The sequence below is a fragment of the Oncorhynchus mykiss genome, chromosome 17 (genome assembly GCF_013265735.2).
Source record: "Oncorhynchus mykiss isolate Arlee chromosome 17, USDA_OmykA_1.1, whole genome shotgun sequence".
Taxonomy (NCBI): Eukaryota; Metazoa; Chordata; class Actinopteri; order Salmoniformes; family Salmonidae; genus Oncorhynchus; species Oncorhynchus mykiss.
The window spans coordinates 11,150,314-11,161,152 of record NC_048581.1 but is presented as its reverse complement, the minus strand read 5'-3'; the positions used below and the strand labels follow the sequence as shown (position 1 = coordinate 11,161,152).

The window sequence follows — 10,839 nt, the reverse complement described above, 5'->3', positions numbered from 1 at the left end:
CAATTGCATTGAGCTGATTTCTGACATGCTGTTCCTTCTTTTTCCGTAGTGTATTTCTGTATTGTTTTAGTGATTCACCATAGTGAAGGCGTAGACTCAGGTTTTCCGGGTCTCTATGTTTTTGGTTGGACAGGTTTCTCAATTTCTTTCTTAGATTTTTGCATTCTTCATCAAACCATTTGTCATTATTGTTAATTTTCTTCGGTTTTCTATTTGAGATTTTTAGATTTGATAGGGAAGCTGAGGGGTCAAATATACTGTTAAGATTTTCTACTGCCAAGTTTACACCTTCACTATTACAGCGGAACGTTTTACCCAGGAAATTGTCTAAAAGGGATTGAATTTGTTGTTGCCTAATTGTTTTTTGGTAGGTTTCCAAACTGCATTCCTTCCATCTATAGCATTTCTTAATGTTACTCAGTTCCTTTGGCTTTGATGCCTCATGATTGATTATTGCTCTGTTTAAGTAGACTGTGATTTTGCTGTGGTCTGATAAGGGTGTCAGTGGGCTGACTGTGAACGCTCTGAGAGACTCTGGGTTGAGGTCGGTGATAAAGTAGTCTACAGTACTACTGCCAAGAGATGAGCTATAGGTGTACCTACCATAGGAGTCCCCTCGAAGCCTACCGTTGACTATGTACATACCCAGCGTGCGACAGAGCTGCAGGAGTTGTGACCCGTTTTTGTTGGTTATGTTGTCATAGTTGTGCCTAGGGGGGCATATGTGGGAGGGAATGCTGTCACCTCCAGGCAGGTGTTTGTCCCCCTGTGTGCTTAGGGTGTCAGGTTCTTGTCCGGTTCTGGCATTTAGGTCGCCACAGACTAGTACATGTCCCTGGGCCTCTGTCTCTCTCTCTCTCTCTCTCTCTCTCTCTCTCTCTCTCTCTCTCTCCCTGTCTCTCTCTGTCTCTCTCTGTCTCTCTCTGTCTCTGTCTCTCTGTCTCTCTGTCTCTCTCTCTCTCTGTCTCTCTGCATCTCTGTCTCTATGTCTCTCTCTCTGTCTCTCTCTCTCTCTCTCTCTCTCTCTCTGTCTCTCTCTGTCTCTCTCTCTCTCTCTCTCTCTGTCTCTGTCTCTGTCTCTGTCTCTGTCTCTCTCTCTGTCTCTCTCTCTTTCCACCTCTCTGGTGTGTTATGTCTGATGTGTGTGTAAGTGTTGATTCTGAACATGTCTGTTTAGATCCTCTCTGAAGGTTGCGACATCCCGGAGTGCTCTAGTCATAACAAACACACTGTTAAACCCATCAACACGCCTTGAAATGTTTGTGAGAGAGTTAGCTAACCTTGTGTGTGAGAGAGAGAGCATGGTAACTGTAACTGTGTGTGTGAGAGAGAGAATGCTAACTGTAACAGTGTGTGTGAGAGAGAGAGAATGCTGTAACTATGTGTGTGGGAGAGAGAATGCTAACTGTAACTATGTGTGTGAGAGAGAGAATGCTAACTGTAACAGTGTGTGTGAGAGAGAGAGAATGCTAACTGTAACTGTGTGTGTGAGAGAGAGAGAATGCTAACTGTAACTGTGTGTGTGAGAGAGAGAGAATGCTAACTGTAACTGTGTGTGTGAGAGAGAGAGAAAGCTAACTGTAACTGTGTGTGTGAGAGAGAGAGAATGCTAACTGTAACTGTGTGTGTGAGAGAGAGAGCATGCTAACTGTAACTATGTGTGTGAGAGAGAGAGAATGCTAACTGTAACTATGTGTGTGAGAGAGAGAGAATGCTAACTGTAACTGTGTGTGTGAGAGAGAGAGAATGCTAACTGTAACTGTGTGTGTGAGAGAGAGAGAATGCTAACTGTAACTATGTGTGTGAGAGAGAGAGAATGCTAACTGTAACTATGTGAGAGAGAGAGAGAATGCTAACTGTAACTGTGTTCCAGGATGATGTGATGATGCCTCAGCGAATACATCTCCAATACGAGACCTGCCTCTTCAACTCTACCTCTGTAAGTACTACTGTCTGTCTAGAGTTCAGGGAGTACAGCTCTAGTCTGATGAGTTATCCCTCCCTCTCTACCTCTGTAAGTACTACTGTCTAGAGTTCAGGGAGTACAGCTCTAGTCTGATGAGTTATCCCTCCCTCTCTACCTCTATGTACTACTCTGTCTGTCTAGAGCCCAGGGAGTACAGCTCTAGTCTGATGAGTTATCCCTCCCTCTCTACCTCTGTAAGTACTACTGTCTGTCTAGAGCCCAGGGAGTACAGCGCTAGTCTGAGGAGTTATCCCTCCCTCTAGAGCCCAGGGAGTACAGCGCTAGTCTGAGGAGTTATCCCTCCCTCTAGAGCCCAGGGAGTACAGCTCTAGTCTGATGAGTTATCCCTCCCTCTAGAGCCCAGGGAGTACAGCTCTAGTCTGATGAGTTATCCCTCCCTCTAGAGCCCAGGGAGTACAGCTCTAGTCTGAGGAGTTATCCCTCCCTCTAGAGCCCAGGGAGTACAGCTCTAGTCTGAGGAGTTATCCCTCCCTCTAGAGCCCAGGGAGTACAGCTCTAGTCTGAGGAGTTATCCCTCCCTCTCTACCTCTGTCAGCACTACTGTCTGTCTAGAGCCCAGGGAGTACAGCTCTAGTCTGATGAGTTATCCCTCCCTCTAGAGCCCAGGGAGTACAGCTCTAGTCTGATGAGTTATCCCTCCCTCTAGAGCCCAGGGAGTACAGCTCTAGTCTGAGGAGTTATCCCTCCCTCTAGAGCCCAGGGAGTACAGCTCTAGTCTGAGGAGTTATCCCTCCCTCTCTACCTCTGTCAGCACTACTGTCTGTCTAGAGCCCAGGGAGTACAGCTCTAGTCTGATGAGTTATCCCTCCCTCTGTCCATCTCCTCCCTCCATATCTCCATCCATCTCTTCCCTCCTATCCATTTCCTCCCTCCATATCTCCATCCATCTCCTCCCTCCTCTCCATTTCCTCCCTCCATATCTCCATCCATCTCCTCCCGCTCTTTCTCCTTATCCTCCCTGCCTCTCTCCATCTCCTCCCATCCTCTCTTCCTCTCCTCCCTCCCACTCTCCATCTCCACATCTCCTCCCTCTCTCCATCTCCCTCTCTCCATCTCCCTCTCTCCATCTCCTCCTCCCCTCTCCATCTCCCTCCCTCCCTCTCTCTCTCCATCTCCTCCTTCCCTCTCTCCCTCCCTTCCCCTCTCTCTCCATCTCCCTCCCTTCCCCTCTCTCTCCATCTCCCTCCCTCTCTCTCTCCATCTCCCTCCCTCCCTGTCCCTCCCTCTCCCTCCCCTTCGTCCCTCTCTCTCCCCTTCGTCCCTCTCTCTCTCCCTCCCTCTATCTCCATCTCCCCCTCCCTCTCTCCCTCCTGCTCTCCCTGTCTCCTCTAAATGATCATAACAGACAGGAAAACTTTAACATTCTGTGTGTCCGGAGTTCCCCACATTCCTTCTGTCCTGTGCACTGGGGTCGTGTTTCTGGTAGAGTGGTGTGGGTGGGTGTATATTAAGGTGTGTCTCAGTGTGAGCTGTGGGATTACAGGTTAAAGGTTAGGGGGTCATGTGTAGTAGGTGAGGGAGAGCTGCAGGAGATGGGGGGGGGGGGGGGGGGGGGCTAGAGAGAGAGGGACCGAGAGATAATAGAGACAGATGACAGAGAGAGATGACAGAGAGATAATAGAGAGACAGAGAGATGATAGAGAGACAGAGAGAGTGAATGGGGAAAAAGGGAAGTAAGGCCATGTGGTTTTCTCTGCTTATTTGCCCTTTGAACTGTGTGGGTGTGCAGCAGACAGGGTGTAGAGAGGAAATGAGCGGGATTGGTTCAGCTATGAGGAATAATAATATGGGTTCACTTTAGGGTTGTAGATCATTCCTCTCCATCTGTATGGTAGATCATCTGTCTGGTAGATCATTCCTCTCTGTCTGGTAGATCATCTGTCTGGTAGATCATTCCTCTCTGTCTGGTAGATCATCTGTCTGGTAGATCATTCCTCTCTCTCTGGTAGATCATTCCTCTGTCTGGTAGATCATTCCTCTCCGTCTGTCTGGTAGATCATCTGTCTGGTAGATCATTCCTCTCCGTCTGTCTGGTAGATCATCTGTCTGGTAGATCATTCCTCTCCATCTGTCTGGTAGATCATTCCTCTCCATCTGTCTGGTAGATCATTCCTCTCCATCTGTCTGGTAGATCATCTGTCTGGTAGATCATTCCTCTCTGTCTGGTAGATCATTCCTCTGTCTGGTAGATCATTCCTCTTCGTCTGTCTGGTAGATCATCTGTCTGGTAGATCATTCCTCTCCATCTGTCTGGTAGATCATTCCTCTCCATCTGTCTGGTAGATCATTCCTCTCCATCTGTCTGGTAGATCATCTGTCTGGTAGATCATTCCTCTCTGTCTGGTAGATCATTCCTCTGTCTGGTAGATCATTCCTCTTCGTCTGTCTGGTAGATCATCTGTCTGGTAGATCATTCCTCTCCGTCTGTCTGGTAGATCATCTGTCTGGTAGATCATTCCTCTCCATCTGTCTGGTAGATCATTCCTCTCCATCTGTCTGGTAGATCATTCCTCTCCGTCTGTCTAGATTATCATTCCTCTCCATCTGTCTGGTAGATCATTCCTCTCTATCTGTCTGGTAGATCATTCCTCTCCGTCTGTCTGGTAGATCATTCATCTGTCTGGTAGATCATTCCTCTCCATCTGTCTGGTAGATCATTCATCTGTCTGGTAGATCATTCCTCTCCATCTGTCTGGTAGATCATTCATCTGTCTGGTAAATCATTCCTCTCCATCTGTCTGGTAGATCATTCCTTTCCATCTGTCTGGTAGATCATTCCTCTATCTGGTAGATCATTCCTCTCCATCTGTCTGGTAGATCATTCCTCTGTCTGGTAGATCATTCCTCTCCATCTGTCTGGTAGATCATTCCTCTGTCTGGTAGATCATTCCCCTCCATCTGTCTGGTAGATCATTCCTCTCCATCTGTCTGGTAGATAATTCCTCTCTGTTTGGTAGATCATCTGTCTGGTAGATCATTCCTCTCCATCTGTCTGATAGATCATTCCTCTCCATCTGTCTGGTAGATCATTCCTCTCTGTTTGGTAGATCATCTGTCTGGTAGATCATTCCTCTGTCTGGTAGATCATTCCTCTCCATCTGTCTGGTAGATCATTCCTCTGTCTGGTAGATCATTCCCCTCCATCTGTCTGGTAGATCATTCCTCTCCATCTGTCTGGTAGATCATTCCTCTCTGTTTGGTAGATCATCTGTCTGGTAGATCATTCCTCTCCATCTGTCTGGTAGATCATTCCTCTCTGTCTGGTAGATCATCTATCTGGTAGATCATTCCTCTCTATCTGTCTGGTAGATCATCCCTCTCCATCTGTCTGGTAGATCATCTGTCTGGTAGATCATTCCTCTGTCTGGTAGATCATTCCTCTCCGTCTGTCTGGTAGATCATCTGTCTGGTAGATCATTCCTCTCCATCTGTCTGGTAGATCATTCCTCTCCATCTGTCTGTTAGATCAATCCTCTCCATCTGTCTGGTAGATCATTCATCTGTCTGGTAGATCATTCCTCTCCATCTGTCTGGTAGATCATTCTTCTCCATCTGTCTGGTAGATCATTCCTCTCCATCTGTCTGGTAGATCATTCCTCTCCGGTAGATCATCTGTCTGGTAGATCATTCCTCTCCGGTAGATCATCTGTCTGGTAGATCATCTGTGGTAGATCATTCCTCTCCATCTGTCTGGTAGATCATTCCTCTCCATCTGTCTGGTAGATCATTCCTCTCCGGTAGATCATCTGTCTGGTAGATCATCTGTCTGGTAGATCATCCCTCTCCATCTGTCTGGTAGATCATCTGTCTGGTAGATCATCCCTCTCCATCTGTCTGGTAGATCATCTGTCTGGTAGATCATCCCTCTCCATCTGTCTGGTAGATCATCTGTCTGGTAGATCATCCTTCTCCATCTGTCTGGTAGATCATCTGTCTGGTAGATCATTCCTCTCCATCTGCCTGGTAGATCATTCCTCTCCATCTGTCTGGTAGATCATCTGTCTGGTAGATCATTCCTCTCCATCTGTCTGGTAGATCATTCCTCTATTCCTCTACCATCCTTTCTAACCCCCCTCTCTCTCTATCCTTTCTACCCCCCCCTCTCTCTCTATCCTTTCTAACCCCCCCTCTCTCTCTATCCTTTCTAACCCCCTCTCTCTCTCTATCCTTTCTAACCCCTCTCTCTCTATATCCTTTCTAACCCCCCTCTCTCTCTCTATCCTTTCTAACCCCCTCTCTCTCTCTATCCTTTCTAACCCCCCTCTCTCTCTCTATCCTTTCTAACCCCTCTCTCTCTCTATCCCTTCTAACCCCCCTCTCTCTCTATCCTTTCTACCCCCTCTCTCTCTCTATCCTTTCTAACCCCCCTCTCTCTCTATCCTTTCTAACCCCCCTCTCTCTCTCTATCCTTTCTACCCCCCCTCTCTCTCTATCCTTTCTAACCCCCCTCTCTCTCTCTATCCTTTCTAACCCCCCTCTCTCTCTATCCTTTCTACCCCCTCTCTCTCTCTATCCTTTCTAACCCCCCTCTCTCTCTATCCTTTCTAACCCCCCTCTCTCTCTCTATCCTTTCTAACCCCCCTCTCTCTCTATCCTTTCTACCCCCCCTCTCTCTCTATCCTTTCTAACCCCCCCTCTCTCTCTATCCTTTCTAACCCCCTCTCTCTCTCTATCCTTTCTAACCCCCCTCTCTCTCTCTATCCTTTCTAACCCCTCTCTCTCTATCCTTTCTACCCCCCCTCTCTCTCTATCCTTTTTAACCCCCCTCTCTCTCTCTATCATTTCTAACCCCCCTCTCTCTCTATCCTTTCTACCCCCTCTCTCTCTCTATCCTTTCTACCCCCTCTCTCTCTCTATCCTTCTACCCCCCCTCTCTCTCTCTATCCTTTCTAACCCCTCTCTCTCTCTATCCTTTCTAACCCCCCTCTCTCTCTCTATCCTTTCTAACCCCCTCTCTCTCTCTATCCTTTCTACCTCTCTCTCTCTCTATCCTTTCTACCCCCCCTCTCTCTCTATCCTTTCTACCCCCCCCTCTCTCTCTATCCTTTCTACCCCCCCTCTCTCTCTATCCTTTCTACCCCCCCTCTCTCTCTTTCCTTTCTAACCCCCCCTTTCTCTATTCTTTCTACCCCCCTCTCTCTCTCTATCCTTTCTAACCCCCCCCCCCTCTCTCTCTATCCTTTCTACCCCCCCCTCTCTCTCTATCCTTTCTACCCCCCCCTCTCTCTCTATCCTTTCTACCCCCCCCTCTCTCTCTATCCTTTCTAACCCCCCTCTCTCTCTATCCTTTCTAACCCCCCCTCTCTCTCTATCCTTTCTAACCCCCCTCTCTCTCTCTCCTTTCTACCCCCCCTCTCTCTCTATCCTTTCTAACCCCCCTCTCTCTCTATCCTTTCTAACCCCCCTCTCTCTCTATCCTTTCTAACCCCCCCTCTCTCTCTATCCTTTCTACCCCCCCTCTCTCTCTATCCTTTCTAACCCCCCCCCTCTCTCTATCCTTTCTACCCCCCCCTCTCTCTCTATCCTTTCTAACCCCCCTCTCTCTCTATCCTTTCTAACCCCCCTCTCTCTCTATCCTTTCTATCCCCCCTCTCTCTCTATCCTTTCTAACCCCCCCCCTCTCTCTCTATCCTTTCTAACCCCCCCTCTCTCTATCCTTTCTAACCCCCCCCCCTCTCTCTCTATCCTTTCTAACCCCCCCCCTCTCTCTCTATCCTTTCTACCCCCCTCTCTCTCTCTATCCTTTCTAACCCCCCTCTCTCTCTCTATCCTTTCTAACCCCCCTCTCTCTATCCTTTCTAACCCCCCTCTCTCTCTATCCTTTCTAACCCCCCTCTCTCTCTATCCTTTCTAACCCCCCTCTCTCTCTATCCTTTCTAACCCCCCTCTCTCTCTCTATCCTTTCTAACCCCCCTCTCTCTCTATCCTTTCTAACCCCCCCCTCTCTCTATCCTTTCTAACCCCCCTCTCTCTCTATCCTTTCTAACCCCCTCTCTCTCTCTATCCTTTCTAACCCCCCCTCTCTCTCTATCCTTTCTAACCCCCCCTCTCTCTCTATCCTTTCTAACCCCCCCTCTCTCTCTATCCTTTCTAACCCCCCTCTCTCTCTATCCTTTCTAACCCCCCCTCTCTCTCTATCCTTTCTACCCCCCTCTCTCTCTATCCTTTCTAACCCCCCTCTCTCTCTATCCTTTCTAACCCCCCTCTCTCTCTATCCTTTCTACCCCCCCTCTCTCTTTATCCTTTCTAACCCCCCCTCTCTCTCTATCCTTTCTAACCCCCCCTCTCTCTCTATCCTTTCTAACCCCCCCTCTCTCTATCCTTTCTAACCCCCCCTCTCTCTCTATCCTTTCTACCCCCCTCTCTCTCTATCCTTTCTACCCCCCTCTCTCGCTCTCTTTCCTTTCTAACCCCCCCTCTCTCTCTATCCTTTCTAACCCCCCCCTCTCTCTATCCTTTCTAACCCCCCTCTCTCTCTATCCTTTCTAACCCCCCCTCTCTCTCTATCCTTTCTAACCCCCCCCTCTCTCTCTATCTTTCTAACCCCTCCCTCTCTCTCTATCCTTTCTAACCCCCCTCTCTCTCTCTATCCTTTCTAACCCCCCCTCTCTCTCTATCCTTTCTACCCCCCCTCTCTCTCTATCCTTTCTAACCCCCCCTCTCTCTCTATCCTTTCTAACCCCCCCTCTCTCTCTATCCTTTCTAACCCCCCTCTCTCGCTCTCTATCCTTTCTAACCCCCCTCTCTCGCTCTCTATCCTTTCTAACCCCCCCCTCTCTCTATCCTTTCTAACCCCCCCTCTCTCTCTATCCTTTCTAACCCCCCTCTCTCGCTCTCTCTCTTTGTCTCTATATCTCTCTTGGTGTGTTTCTCTCTGTCTCTCTCGCTCTGTCGGTCTCTCTTTGTCTGTCTCTCTCGCTCTCTTTGTCTTTCTGTCTCTCTCCAGCCCTCTTTCTCTCTCTCTAGCCCTCTCTCTTTGTCTCTTCCATACATCATATGTGATCAGTGTGGTTTGTTTGTGTGCGAGTGTCTGTCTGTGTTGATCACATGTATCTAGTAGATCACTAAGAGTCTGTGTTTGTGTCTGTGTTTCTCTCAGTTGATTGGCTGTCAGGTCCGCAGGGATCCAGAGGGATCTACTGAGCGCTACACACGCTGGATCAACAACATCAGCCAGGATCAACTCAGCACCCAGGTAACACACACTCAGGATGTGTGTGTATGTGGGTGCCAGGCAGTGGCCAGGTCTGATGGAAACAGGATGGAGCCTGCAGTTTCTATATACACACACACACACACACACACCAGAGGAAGCAGGAGGACCACTTATGTAAAATTCCAGAATTATTTGACCTACATTTGTGTGTGTGACTGAGAGAGTGATGACTCCCGGCTTTAGGATGGGCTGGTATCGCGCAAAATTCCCAGCTTTTCCAAAGATCCCACTTGGAAGATTCCCGGAATCAGGAGAGAATATTCATCTTCCAACCAGGATTTCTGGAAAACCTTTCTGAAAGTTGGCTGAATTTTGCAATTCTAAATACTTGAGTGGAAAGTAGAGCTCTGTGATTCAGCTCTAACTCAGGGAGAGGAAAGTGGAGCTCTGTGATTCAGCTCTAACTCAGGGAGAGGAAAGTGGAGCTCTGTGATTCAGCTCTAACTCAGGGAGAGGAAAGTGGAGCTCTGTGATTCAGCTCTAACTCAGGGAGAGGAAAGTCAAGCTCTGTGATTCAGCTCTAACTCAGGGAGAGTAAAGTCAAGCTCTGTGATTCAGCTCTAACTCAGGGAGAGGAAAGTATAGCTCTGTGATTCAGCTCTAACTCAGGGAGAGGAAAGTCAAGCTCTGTGATTCAGCTCTGACTCAGGGAGAGGAAAGTCAAGCTCTGTGATTCAGCTCTAACTCAGGGAGAGGAAAGTAGAGCTCTGTGATTCAGCTCTAACTCAGGGAGAGGAAAGTATAGCTCTGTGATTCAGCTCTAACTCAGGGAGAGGAAAGTCGAGCTCTGTGATTCAGCTCTAACTCAGGGAGAGGAAAGTATAGCTCTGATTCAGTACAACTGAATACAACTGACCTGGATTTTGCCTGGCTGGTCCACGTGTAGACACACACACACACTGTGTACACACACACACACACTGTACAGACACACACTGTACAGACGCACACACACACGGCCTGCAGAATTCTTTTGCAGACATTCCTAGTAAATATATTTCTATGGTATTGAATTTCATGGGCCAGAATGGAAGCAGGTTCTGTTGGTGTGGTGATTATCTCTACATATGAGTTTCTCTCTTTCTCTGTCTTTCTTTCTTTCTCACTCTCTCTTTCTCTCTCTCTGTCTATATCCCTCTCTCTCTCTCTCTCTCTCTCTGTCCCTCTCTCGCTCCCTCTCTCTCCCTCTCTCTCTCCCTCTCTCTCCCTCTCCCTCACACTTGTTCTATTTCTCCTTCCCTTTGTATGAGTAATCTAACCCCTCAGTAACCCTCTACTCCTTCTTTCCCTCTCTCCTTTCTTTCTCTCTCTCCCTCTCTCTCCTCCTCGTCTCTACCTCTCTCTCTCCTCCTCTCCCCTCCTTGTCTCTACCTCTCTCCTCCTCTCTCTAGACCTCTTTCCTCCTCTCCCCTCCTTGTCTCTACCTCTCTCTCTCATCCTCTCCCCTCCTTGTCTCTCTCTACCTCTCTCCTCCTCTCCCCTCCTTGTCTCTACCTCTCCCCTCTCTCCCTACCTCTCCTCTCTTCCTCTCTACCTCTCTTCCTCTACCTCTCTCCCCTCTCTCCTCTCTCCCCTCTCTCTACCTCTCTCCCCTCTCTACCTCTCTACCCTCTCTCTCTCTCTCTCTCCTAGGTTT

At 48.4% G+C, this 10,839-nt stretch overlaps 1 protein-coding gene across 3 annotated transcripts in view; it reads left to right on the top strand.

Annotated features, from left to right (window-relative positions):
- LOC118940265 (UDP-GlcNAc:betaGal beta-1,3-N-acetylglucosaminyltransferase-like protein 1) overlaps positions 1–10,839 on the top strand; it is a 49,492-nt gene that overhangs the window by 9,563 nt on the left and 29,090 nt on the right. For all 3 annotated transcript variants that reach the window (XM_036948934.1, XM_036948935.1, XM_036948936.1), the window contains 2 exons: positions 1,874–1,939; positions 9,087–9,182. In XM_036948934.1, coding sequence (XP_036804829.1) covers positions 1,874–1,939; positions 9,087–9,182 — 162 coding nt within the window. The remainder of the gene's footprint in view (positions 1–1,873; positions 1,940–9,086; positions 9,183–10,839) is intronic.